The 13534-nt window shown below is 36.4% G+C and overlaps 1 protein-coding gene across 11 annotated transcripts in view; it reads right to left on the bottom strand.

Moving 5' to 3' along the window:
• The window catches only part of RFX3 (regulatory factor X3), a 291634-nt gene that overhangs the window by 75497 nt on the left and 202603 nt on the right, over positions 1-13534 (bottom strand). For 9 of the 11 annotated variants that reach the window (XM_053907756.1, XM_053907766.1, XM_053907759.1 and 6 more), the window contains 2 exons: positions 11993-12067; positions 2648-2829 (listed from right to left, as the gene is read on the bottom strand). In XM_053907756.1, coding sequence (XP_053763731.1) covers positions 2648-2829; positions 11993-12067 — 257 coding nt within the window. The remainder of the gene's footprint in view (positions 1-2647; positions 2830-11992; positions 12068-13534) is intronic. The other 2 variants (XM_053907764.1, XM_053907765.1) reach the window with 1 other exon arrangement.

The raw sequence follows: 13534 nt of genomic DNA, 5'->3' as shown, positions 1-13534 counted from the left end.
ATTCTTGCAAAAATAACATTTTAAATATGTAAATTTTTGCAAAGGGAAAATAGCTTTTCACAAGTCTATATATAGCAAGACATCAGCTGCTTTTCCATTTTTTTCTTTCATTTACAAAAAAGAAATGCAAAAGTGTGGATTAAATATTTTATATAAAAATAGAACAGAATTTTACTTCCAAGATTAAAGAACATAGATTAAATGAAGCCTATATATTCAAAAGCATTACACTCTTATTACATAAATAATATTGCTAGTTTTAAAAAAAAAGTAGGGCGTCTGAATATCTATATAGTTTCAGCAAAGTATGTAACAGTATGGAAACTTAAATGCATTCCACTTGCAGAGATAGATCTTGTCTCCAAAATTCACTGCAAAATAGAGCAAAAACACGAAAACAAAACTCAATTAGTAGTGTTCTCCCTTACAAACTGGAGTAGGGTAAGTAGTGGAGTGGGGAGAAGAAGGGGAAGCAGGCGACAGTCCCCAGGGGATGTAGCCAATGACAACTACAGAGTAAAATGGGGTCTCCCTTGTAGACGGAAACAGATGAAGTGTCTAGTTTCTTCTCTGTTTCCTGCAAATGAGCATTTTTGTTGGGTTGGTGGGGAGCCGGTTGGGGGAGATCAGCACGTCTCACGGTCTTCTTTGCTTAAACTTAATTTGCAGATGGATTTGAACAAAAGACACCTTTTGATTTGCCTTTGTTTAGAAACTTGGTTTTTACCTAGCTCTAAAACCTCAAGAAATGGCCCAGTTCTGCCTCATGATTTATACTGATTTTCTTTCTGTTCCCTGGGTTAGGAGGAGTAAATGAGTGCTAAACCACTTTCCATGGTAGAAAGGATCTCCCTCACCATCGGCAGTGTTTCTACCTTAGAGTTCTGCTGCCTTCATAACACAGTATTTGTTTAAACTTTCCCCATTGGATTTCTTTTCTCCTCATTTCTCTAAGGCTTTACTTTCCATCTCTCTTTGAAAAGACCACATATAATTTTAAAAGGAACAGGAGACACAATTGTTACTTAGTGAGAGGGCAAAAAAGAACATCAGAAAGTAAAAGCTGTGATATTGCGAAATGTACTTGTGGAGTATAGATTCTACTCATTCACAAACCCAAACAACCCCAATTTTGGTCCTTTCTATTTTAAAGATGTGTTTCAAGGTCTGAATGGAGCCTCAAAATAGGACCCATTGAAATCCCTTTCGACAACAAAAGGAGCACAACAATACTGCTATTAGAATGTTGAATAAAGCCCAGAGTCTCAAAATATTGGCATGGTATGCATAACTACTGAGCCTGAGCCTTCCGCTAGCGGATAAGAGGTTAGATCCCCAAATAATGATTTTTGTGGTTCTGGCAAAAGAAACAGGAGAGAAACAAAGAGCTTTTTTCAAGGGACTGAAAGCTTTACTTCCTTTAGCCTGAAAAGACAATCATATTCTCCCGTTTAAAATATACTATCTTTTCAAGTATAGGAAGAAGAAAACATATTTATGAGAGAGCTGAACCTCTAGCAATCTGAAAGCTGGACGGTCACTTGAAATACAACAGAATGGAATGACTCACGCTTAGGATACTTAGAGACCTTGTAAATGACATAAAACTGACACTCCCTTTTTCTTAGCATAAGCCTACAATGAAGTCAATTAGTAAGGGTCTCTTTATTTAATAGTCTGTACTAGAATACTATGAAGCTGTGACTTAAAACCAATTAAAGGAAGAACGTCGAACGTTATACGGTGTGGCATCTTTATTTTTACACTTTTTATTAGGGATTTCTATAAGCTTTAGGAAATAAAAAACATCCATATCCTTCTGCCCAGCTTCTCAAAATATTCATGTTATGATAATTTGTAAAAACTATAGAAAGGCACAAAAATGAATCTCTACAGTTCCAACTATTATTTTCATCATATTTTGATTAGGAAAAACACTCCTTTCTCTTTCCAAAGGAAGGAAACGAGAAGCCAAGAATCTTCTTCACGTTACTGGTTTCCATGTTACGGAAGTACGCTATCTTTTTGCTTCTATACACGTATGGTTGCGTAGCCAAGATTCTAAAGAAGGCTAATAAGAGGTTAAACAGAACCATGTCATTACCCAGGGCTTCCAACACCCCAGCTTTTCAAGTTCAACAAATGATTTTTTGTTGATCTCCAAAAATGAAATGAAAAACTCAGCTTTAATTTCGTACTCTATTCAAATAGAAGAGTTATTTATAAAGACATTTCAGTATAATTTTGCAAGAGTCAAGAAATAACATAGTTTTCCATTTACTATGTCACTTACTCATCACTTCTGGTATGATTAGTTTTCAAAAGAGAAAACAGGGAGATACGTTAATTTTTAAGGCACCGTGTGTAAATCTTACGTTAACAGTTTGGCTTGCTGATTTCTGTATGAGGTGAGAATCAGTTCTCAAAGCTTTGGTCAGCTGATGTGTAAGACAATGCATCATCCCCTTTTGCAGCATTCACTGAATAACGACCTTTCCTTTTCTCAAGAGACTGTATAAACTGAGCTATTTCCTCATTTTTTCTTTATATGTCCTCTGTAATCAAGCACTTCTGCTCACGCGCTGTCCTGAACTGCGTTAGTGTGAAAAAGAGGAATTCATTTAGGATCTTATTTTTTCGTACTAACCTAGTTCCCAATCTCCTGGTTCGGAGCCCCATAAAAATTGACCTTATTAGTTTTCCAAAAGAAGCAGCATTGACTGGGTCCAGTTTGTGTTCCTGACAATGTCGTAGGTAGTGGTTATACAGCGTGCTTCTAGGAAGGCTCACTCCTTCTGCGGTCTCGTAATTGTCCAACAGCCACTGGAGCTAGTGTAAAGAAGACAGGGTAAACACAGAGAAACCATATCATTTACCAGAATGTCTACAAGACCCTACAGATAACAATGGACAGAAATACTTAGATATTCATCAAACCTTGTAAGAGGCTAAACTGTTGTAAGTCAAAGGCTGCCGTAACCAGACCTTGAAAACTCTCAGAAACGTAAATAAATAGCTGAATGTAGTTTATGACCTCGGACCATGTCCATTCCTCAAACAGTCAAGCGCACGTAAAAAATACTCTTTTTCCCTGGATTGACTGCCATTTTGTAGACAAACACCTCTTCGGGGAATTCAAATAGTCCCATTAACCGGTCAGATGTAAAATTTGTAATTGCTACAGAACAAGACAGATTACCAAGCCTGGCAGCCTGGCACAGAATATGTCTCTAGTGTTGGTATGTTATGAACAGCAGGGTGCCTTGTATGAGTTTTTGTATGAAGTTTCTATTCACTTCCCTAGAATTCTAATTTACTTATCTAATTTACTCACACAGGTCAGTACAACACTATTATCTACTGGGTAGGATGCTGCAAGCAGAAAGGAAAAAAACAAATTCAGTCATTTCTTCCCCAGAAGGAAAGAAACTCACTAGACATTGATTTTTTAAAAAATTATGTAATAAAAAGGAATCATTTATTACAGTCATTTGAGTTTTCCTACCTGAGCGCTGTGTTCTTGTTTCTGTTTCATAATTTTGGAAGATACGCTACAATGGTAGTTGGTAAAGTAACATTTTCTCAGTTTATAGTCTACATTTGAAAAGCTTATGTTGTCCTACGTGTATTTCTTTAAAGTATAGAAAGTGCAAAGATACTTCAGAAAGTATAAACTAGGTCTATATTATTAAATTTCAACATTAGGAAAATTAAGTTATTAACTCGTTCATTTATTTCTTGACAAAAGGAGAACTGAAGAACATTTAAATGACTTTCTGAAGGTCACATTGTCTCAGAGTGCGATCTGGTTCCCAACACATATTTTCTGATAACTTGAATACCAGCTGTTGTTTCCACAAAGCAACAAAATACTTCACAGTATTTGTCTCAACAAAATTTCCATACCATATATAAGAGATGTGATCAAGAAGTGATATTTTACGTGCAATGTAAATTAAACGTAAGTTATGGAAGCCTAAGAATTTCTTTACTGTGCATCAGTTATGAGCCGGGCAATGTGGTAGGCACCTAGGGATGCAGAAATGAATGTGATCGCACCCCTGTCCTCAGGAATTTATGACCACAGTCCAAAAAAGATAATATGGACACTCAAATATATTAAAACATTTCTCCATTTTGCTTACTTATTTTAAGATCTGTGAACAAACTCAGAACCTGAACCTTCAGACTCCTGGTATTAAAAACATTTTCAGAATTACTGCCTTTAACTCTGACAACTGAATTGTCCAGAACCATTTTAATTTCAAATATTCCTACATGATGCTTATGTTTAATTAAAATCATGTCATTAAACTCATACTGATGTTGGCTTAGAAAATATGGCCACCAAGCCTACAAGACAGAGCAGAGTACTTTTAAAAATAAAGTTCATGTTCCCGTCAGGGAGACTTGAAGTTCTCTGCGAACCACTTAGGCATAATGAATATGTACATTTAAACATACCTGTTGCCTCTATAATGTATACAACGCTCCCTCTTCAAAAGGTTACACAAAATAAATGTTCATTTACATAATGACAAAAAATTAAAGGTCAAAAAGAATTCTTTAGAGATGAGTCATCTGTAACCTGTCAGTAAAGAAGTTTTCCAGAGGCAATGATTTCTAAGTATTCTAAACAACACATGAAAAAGTTCACTTACCCATATTCATTTGGTATGAAAGAGGAAGGGGCAAAAAGCTTGGGAAATCCAGGGACTATGGCTCAGAGTAGTATTCTGCCTACAACGGGGGGGGGGGGGGGGGGTGTCAAGATGTCTCTAGCCTTTCTTTTTAAATTTTAAGATTCTGTAGCTTAGGAACACAAGCAGGGTGATGACGCACAAAATATGGCCATACAAACCTGCCTCATAGATTTCATCCACGTGCCTCAGTAAGATGACGGGAATCTGAAAGCATTGTTACCTCACTTGAACGGTGTCGGAGAAGTTCTAGGGAACCATATTGCCCAAAAGTGCTAACTCTGGCTTTGTGTGCATATACTAGTTAGGGCCTTCCACTGGTACTCTAAATATATAAAGAATATAGAAATATAAAACAGAGAAAGTAATATTCTTTGAGAAATTCAGTTTCTGGAGATGAAGGAATAGAAAGGAAACACCAAAAATAATCCTCAGAAAGGGAAACGTATAAAAACTCTAAATATTTTGTGGAAAACAAGTATTTTGCAAATGAGTTAACAAAGCGCCCATATCCACAAGCATGGAACAAAGTTAAAAATGCCAAAGGTATGTCTGTATATATTATCTATGCTTCCTCATACAATAATACATGTTGTCAAAGCCAAACAGTATGATTTTGTAGCAAAAAAAAATACTAAAAATCAAATATTCCCTCCTTTACGAATGAACAGAACATACACCTATACAGGAAGCGAATAAAGATATAAAGCAAATAAAACAATTTGTTTAATTAATGAGATACAAATGGAAAATTTCTGTAAACTGCCTTGACTATTTACTAGTTTTCTTGCAATATTTCATAAATTAAAAGTAAAGACAGGTATCTGAAAAAAATGAGAGTTTACTAATGTTTCATGATGAAGACCACTGTCTTATAGATAAAAGAATCTGAAAAAAACAAATCTAATAATAAAATATGTGTAGGGTATGGTCTTAAGGTGCCTTTCATAGAAATGAAAAGTAGTGCAAATATTAAAGTTAAACATAAAATATTTTGGGTCCAAAGGTATGTTTACATATATAAAAGAGTTAATCAGACAATTCTTTGTCAAAGAAAACTTACCACAGAAATAGATAATTCTAGCGAAAGCGGGCTTAAAACACTCGGAAGCCTAAATAATATTACTCAAGGCCCAAAAGAACAATTTAGAGAAGATGAAGTTTTTACTGGATTGGCGGTATGGTCCCCTGAAAAGCTAAGCAAGTCAAATAACCTGGACGGACCGCTTTGCAAACTTACTGTTCTTTTTGGACAGTTTCACATTCATACGGATTCTTCATTTCTAAACCAGTTTTTCAAAAACCTGAGTTCCTTTGTAATATGTGTGAGTATGCGTGTCTGCGCGTGCATTTGTGGGCATATGTATTTTTATGTATATAATGTTATTACACACACCACACGCTTACACACATAAAATAATCATTAGTGGGTGTGAAAACCTCCCTAAGAGTGGGTGTGCTGACGCCTACCACTCTGACGGAAGCAAAGGTGCATTTTGTTCCCTGCCTCTTATTCGCAGGAAGTTGCCAGAAGGCTGGAGATCACTTTGGAAGAGCAGAAGGAGGTCGAACGGAGGCAAAAAGCCCTGAAGGAGGGAGATGGCTACTGCTGCGGCCGTAACTCTTCCAGCTAGGAAGCCTGTTAACAACCGTGTCACCTAAGGGTAGTGCCCCGTGTCACCTAAGGGTGGTGCTCCTAGGAGCTCGTGATGGAAGTAGAGACTGGAGCTACCAGATAAGATTTTGAGATTGAGCAGGGGACTATAATGTGCGTTTTACATGCCGGGATTTAACCTTCCAGTTTGGACACAGTGATCGCACTGTAAATCAGATATTGGAGTCTGAAACACAGCATAAGAAAGGATTAATTTTATCGTACGAGCAAGTTGGTTGTTGAGTGTAACCTAAAGGCATACACTTCTTGTGTTGCCCAAGGGAAGTTCATGCCTGTTACAAGATACAGTTTGCTTGGGTTTTGTCAGAAGCTAAAATTCAATACCCTTAACATTTAGTAGTTGAGATCTAAACTATTACAATTTTTTTTTTTACTCTTTATAAAACGTTGTAAGATATTTGTTTACATTTATGGTTTTAAAAGCCCATAAAATACCACAGGAACTTTTAACCTTTATCTTTAAAACTTGATTATTCTACTAATGAACCAACATAAATTCACGTAAGAGTGGAAGGCATGATAATTGCATCTTTCAACCTTTGCATTTAATCTATATTAATCAGGGTAGATTAAGGAAGATGAACAGTTCCTATTTTTCCCAAAGGGAAATACTGATTGACAAATTTAAAAAAAAAATACATATTGCATTCCCCAATTAACATCTAAATGTAACATTTGGCATTTTTTCCCAGATGGATTATTATCCATTAGGATTCATTTTAAGTTCAGTTCACTGATGATATGCATTTTGACAGGGCTTATTTCTGTCATAACTTATATTTACAATACAGCAGAGTTGAAGGGAAGTGAGTATAAAACTAGGGTTTGCTTTGAGCTGAATACATTTCAGTAGCTAAACCCGGCAAAAATCATAAAACAACTGTTTACTAGGTTGTAAAAAGTATGTAAAATAAATGCCTAATGCTTTTTATATACTCTAAATGGAATTTAAAAAAATGTACATGTTCTAGAACGTTATGTGGGAACTGGGAACAATTAACTTAAGGACATTTCTGCACTCATATTTACCATCTAAAATATCTCACATTGGATACAAAATAATCACTAAATGCCAATTTATATCAATTACAATTGAGAAGGAGGATAAAGTAAACCTTGAGTCTGCAGTGACACTCTGGTGCATGAGACAGACTATACACAGCATTTACCCCCACAGCATCTTCACATGCAAAATATTAAGAAACAGAAATATTTAAATAAAAATTATGATAGCAACAGACTGAATTCCATAAAGCTAAATCAAAAGCACCAGTCTAAAGACAAGGAGATAAATGAGAGCATCCTTGGCTCATATTTTTTTGCGGGGTTAAATTATTTGGAGGGGGGGGAAAAGTTGTCCACTCTTACACTGAAGGTTGCCCCTGGGGAAATGTAGAGCGATAATATGTTCTTTCACTCACGTGGTATGCAGGGAGAAAGCCACTTTCTACCAACAATGTTCACACACCAACCGACCGAGGCGTGCGTGATAATAACACAATGCATGCAGGAGTCCCCAAATAAATGCACACACGACTGGCAAAGGTACTTAGAATACGGAAGGTAAGATAAGGTCTGTTCCCTTCTATTGTTTCTTATGTTCGTCCATTTGACAAATATTGAGGAAATTTCTCCCACGTATCAGGCACTGTTCTAGGCACCGGGGATGCGTCAGGGGACAAAACGTATAAAGTCCTCACTCTCTTGGGACTTTAACTTGTCAATATATATTTACTATCTGCCTGCGTGGTGTTACTACTGAAATAATTGCCATTATGTGAATACTAACAATATATGTCAATATTGACAATGATAGGAAAAAAAAAAAACGGCCCTCGGTGTAACCATACTCAGTTTACAAGTGGGGCGCCATACAGGGTTTGAAATTGAGAAGTTATACATGCATTTCAAGCTGGAGAATAGTAGCAAGATAATGATAAAAACAGACCAGTAGTACTAAGTATTCTTAAGAATACGCTAAAAAAGAGACACAAAATTCAACACCCCATTCCACCCCGCTCCATCTTCTAATGTGTTGAAAGGTGAAAAGCAAAGTGATTGAGTTGGATTCTAATAACAGGAGATTATTTGCTTTGACCCTAAGAAGAATTTTCTGAATTACTGTAAGCCATCAAGTGTCTAAAGAGAAAATAAGAAACCCATTCAATTCCATATTCCAAAATACAATGAGAATAGACATTCAGCTCCAAAATCATGATTCAGATGCCTCTTTAGAAACTAGCAGGGGCACCTGGGTGGCTCAATCGGTTAAGCATCTAACTTCGGCTCAGGTCATGATCTCGCAGTTTGTGAGTTTGAGCCCCGAGTCAGGATGCTTCGGATTCTGTGTCTCCCTCTCTCTCTGCCCCTCCCCCCGATCATGTTCTGTGTCTCTCTCTCAAAAATAAACACTTAAAAAAATTGAAAAAAAAAAAGAAACTAGTAAATATGGGGCACAAATTATTGATCCCTTCTCCTAATTGTTTGCCTCATGAAACTGATCCTCGGTAGAAACTGGTAAGTCGGGAAACTGTCATCACAAAGTTGGATTCATGTTCACTTTAAAGAATTCCATATCATGTCCTATACAGTGAGGGATAAAGGATAAACTTATAGTTTGTTGACATTTAAAATATGAACAGCATATTTTTAAGAAACATTTCCATTAAGTTGGTGCAGCCACTCTGGGAAACATTATGGAGGTTCCTCAAAAAATTCAAAATACAACTACCCTACGACCCAGCAACTGCACTACTAGGTATTTATCTGAAGGATACAGGTGTGCTGTTTCAAAGGGGCACGTGCACCCCAATGTTTATAGCAGCACTATCGACAATAGCCCAAGTATAGAAAGGGCCCACATGTCCATCGATGGATGAATGGATAAAGAAGATGTGGTCTATATATACGATGGAGTATTACTCGGCAATCAAAAAGAATGAAATCTTGCCATTTGCAGCTACGTGGATGGAACCGGAGGGTACTATGTTAAGCAAAATTCGTCAGTCAGAGAAAGACAAATATCATATGCCTTCACTCATATGAGGACTTTAAGATACAAAACAGATGCACCTAAGGGAAGGGAAGCAAAAATAATACAAAAACAGGGAGGGGGACAAAACCATAAGAGACTCTTAAATATGGAGAACAAACAGAGGGTTACTGGAGGGGGTGGGGGAGGGGGGATGGGCTAAAGGGGTAAGAGGCACTAAGGAATCTACTCCTGGAATCATTGTTGCATGGTATGCAAACTTACTTGGATGTAAATTAAGAAAAAATAAACATAAAAGAATCGTTTCCACCAGAATTCTTCTTTGCAACTGAACACCACAAATTAACTTAACAGAACTTAAAATGCCCTTAGCAGGTGGTGATCAGCTAGAACACATGCAGTAGCTTATTTCAGCTTTTGGATCAATCTAACAAAAATTAGGAGCATCACTAGATTTCCAAGGACAGAAAAACAACAGGGTCCTGTTACGTGTTCAGGGAGAAACCTGACTGGTCAGCAGAAACGTGATCCTTTCTTTACTGTTTCTATGCCATCTGCAGAATCATTTGTGTTTCAAAAGACTTGACTATATATGAGCTTTAGACGAATTTAACTACCTCAGACGTGTAATAAAAATGAATCAGGACATCTAGTGAAAGATTATCACTGCATTAGCAACATTTAAGCCCACTGTATATCCTGAAATGTCTCCGGAAGTTAGAGCCTGATGAGGGGCTCGAACTCACAAGCCGTGAGATCATGACCTGAGCCGAACTCGGACGCTTAACCGACCGAGCCACCCAGGAGCCCGGTCATTAAATATCATTTCATGAGTTACAAGAGAATGGTAATTTCAAAAAACCCCAACACATCTGAAAAGTTTCAAACAAATCCAAAAATAAAAATATACCAAAAACCCCCCACGTTTTTATACCTACGTTACTGGTCATGAAACACTAATTAATAAATAGAGGTAATTTAGGTAAAAATTAAACATCACATATTTTACTAAACTATACAATTCAAGTGAAAACGAGGTATGAACTGAATCACAAAACACAGCTTCTTAGAAGCCTGACAGTTCAAAAAACTTCAGGTGTTTTTTTCTTCTTCTTCTTATGTCCCTGTACATTTTTGACTAAAAGTGAACAGTATTTTTAATTGCCATTTTCAAAACACAAACACCAGTTAGTCATTACCCACCCCCCAAAAACATACATCCTACTAACACACAGTACATCAGCCTTTATACACAACTACAGAGTCATGCTAACACAGCAGGGATATACTTATGAAACACATAGAAGAGTGACACATTGCATACGAATTTTCAGGCGGGGGGAAAATCACATTCCTTAAATGGTTTCAAAAAGAAAGGCCAAAGTATATATTATTTTGAAATTTACAACCTAAAATTTTTACCAAAATTGCAGGCATTCTCCAAATTGGCTAACCTGTTTTTATTTGCCATGATACTTCCCCTTGAAAAAGAAAGAACACACAATAGGCATCTAAAAACAAATGTGTAAAACACAAGGAAAGTACTTAGTGTCATGTTGGAATATAAAAATTTAAACATTTGGAGAGGCAATGATTTAAAAAGCATAGTGAAAACATTTTCTGTGAGTTAAGGTTTTCAGATTTATTGGGTGATCCAATTTTGGACTTTTCAGTCACAAAATATGGGGAAGAATTTAAAAATCCTAACAACTTATCTGTAAATTTAAGAATACGTTGTCAGATGGGAGGGAAGACTCTCTTACTGTACTATTGTACATTGATATTAATTTAACAGCTTTGTCTAAAACAGATGGAAGTCATAGGTCTATTCACTTTCCCCCATATATTCAGAAATACGAAAACAAAACTAATTTTTATTCGACATTTCCATCGGTTCCCCCAGTTTTACAGTTTCACAAAACTGTCATTGCTCTTGTCAGACTTACCAGTGTTAAAGTGATGGCTGCATCTGATAACAAAGGCTTCAAGGCATAGTAACAATAATCCTGTTTAATATCAATTATTAGAAATGTATGGCTTAGCTAGAGTCTCACTTCTTCTCTTGGCCCAGTTTCATTTCTCTGTAGGTCGCAGGACCTGAGCTCATCTAGGTCCCTGTGTCCTCCCACCTTATACGGCCTTACCGGTAAATAAATCATTTTCAGACAGTTTACTATTGGGTTTGGCATTAATAATCTTTTTCCACTTAAAGAATGTTACTGGTCTTACAAGTAGACAGGACTGTTTCTTTGCTTCAGACCAGAAGATGCGGATTACAAGCCTTTGCTCTGAGGTAAATTAATATCAAACTAGAACACTTTAAATACTTAAAATCCCCATTAATTAATTTCCACAGGTAAATGGCAGCTTGTTATTAACTTGGAAATGTTATATCTGTACCAGAACAGTACAAAAGCCTAGTAAAGCAGTATATTGGGGGCTCTATTATTTTTAGATATCCCACTATACAAAAGAGCCATTAAGTGATACAGAGATCATAAGGGGCTGAGAAAGGAAGGTTAAGAAGCAAAATAAATAAGTAAATAAATAAAACAAGCATTTAGAAGCAAGCAACACATGCGGAACAAGCAAGAGATTAGTTTACGTGAAGAAGAGGCAACTTACATGGCTGTTGAGAAGAGAGCTTCTGTGAGTGGACAGACCGTCAGACTTTTGCAGCGTCTCAATCGCCATTTCAATCTGATAATAGATGTCATTAAAAAAAGGGCTCAAGACAAGATAGTAATAAACGGCTCACCAGAGAATTTTTGATAGATTCTTTAAAGTTCAATTTCTCCTTCAATGGTGGCTAATGAATAGCTCTCAATTAAATGTGTATTTCCCCCATCTTCCCACCACCCCCAGAGAATAAAATAAAAATATGCACACTAATAATAAGTCTGATCACAAAAGTAAACCTTTTTTGAACATTCTGTAATTATAATCAGAATGGAGGCCTGAAGAGGAGGAACCCCAGTGGACTCTAGTTTCTAGCTATGAGGAAACAGTCTTGACTTTCAGATTTCGAGAGGTGGAGTAGTCACCACTCTCTAAACAGTATTTAATATTTGCTCTATTTTGTCATCAAAGAAAAATTACACTGCAGATCTTGTGTTTAACATGCATTAGTATTTTAATGCAAATGTACAAAGACACCCTCATTAGTGTTCAAAAGCTACTACATCTATCCATTCCTCTCTTAACCCTGTATTAAAATTTGGACGTGGAGGGTCATTAGCATGAATAAACACTAAAATGTAATCATGGTCCCTGCATTATATTTTAGGAAGTGGTGGTCAGGCAGAGCTATTAGAAATGACAGCAGAAATGGAACATAGAAGAGAGAAGAATTCAGAGTCGACAAAGAAAAGGGACAGAAACAGTTTGATTCCATGTAATCTTAGCATACCATGATCCATCAGAACACCCTCATTAAGTAGCAGGTGCCAATAACAAACGAGATGTGCTCTTGATAACTTCATATTCAAGGATCTCTATCGCTCGGCTCCTAGCCCCAAAACACATACTGTAAATTTAGGTTCGGAACACCCTACCCTGTATTTGGCTACTGGGTTATGCCAGCGGTGTTAACTGAAATTAAATTTTAAAAAATCACATGTGAGAAAGAAAACCGATTACATTATTTTTATTTCTACCATCTGATCAAATCAACAATTTAGTATAAGCAGCTATAAAAAATATTTAGTGCTTTCAAATGTAAACTGACTCATACTTTACAGCGGCTATGGAAATTAATGATGCTTTGAAATTCTAACACACAACATCCCCCTTCACCCCGCCCCGACCAGCACAAAAACAACGGATAGCAATGTCCATAGCAAAGTCTTTTTTCCCCCATCAATTTGCCAATTTCTTTCTGGTGGAACTTTATCCACAGAATGTTCAGTCTCATTTATATCAACATTAAATCTAATTTTCTCCCAAACAACTTGGGAATTTAATAGCTTTAATTTTATTTTATGCTATTTCCACAAGTTACTGGTTCTTCCTCCTGAGAGTTAATAAAATAGAATACTGACAAAAATGTTAGGTCAGAAACTATAGAAAAAAATATTTTTAAAATAGATAGAATGCTTCCTAAGATGATGTAATACAATTTGTTTCACTGCTAATTTTTTTTTTTTTTTTTAAGAACACAAAATTAAG

Source organism: Panthera pardus, unplaced genomic scaffold (genome assembly GCF_024362965.1).
Source record: "Panthera pardus isolate Hobbes unplaced genomic scaffold, ASM2436296v1 HiC_scaffold_20, whole genome shotgun sequence".
In the NCBI taxonomy this organism is placed as follows: domain Eukaryota; kingdom Metazoa; phylum Chordata; class Mammalia; order Carnivora; family Felidae; genus Panthera; species Panthera pardus.
This window is presented reverse-complemented; position numbering and strand designations above follow the sequence as displayed.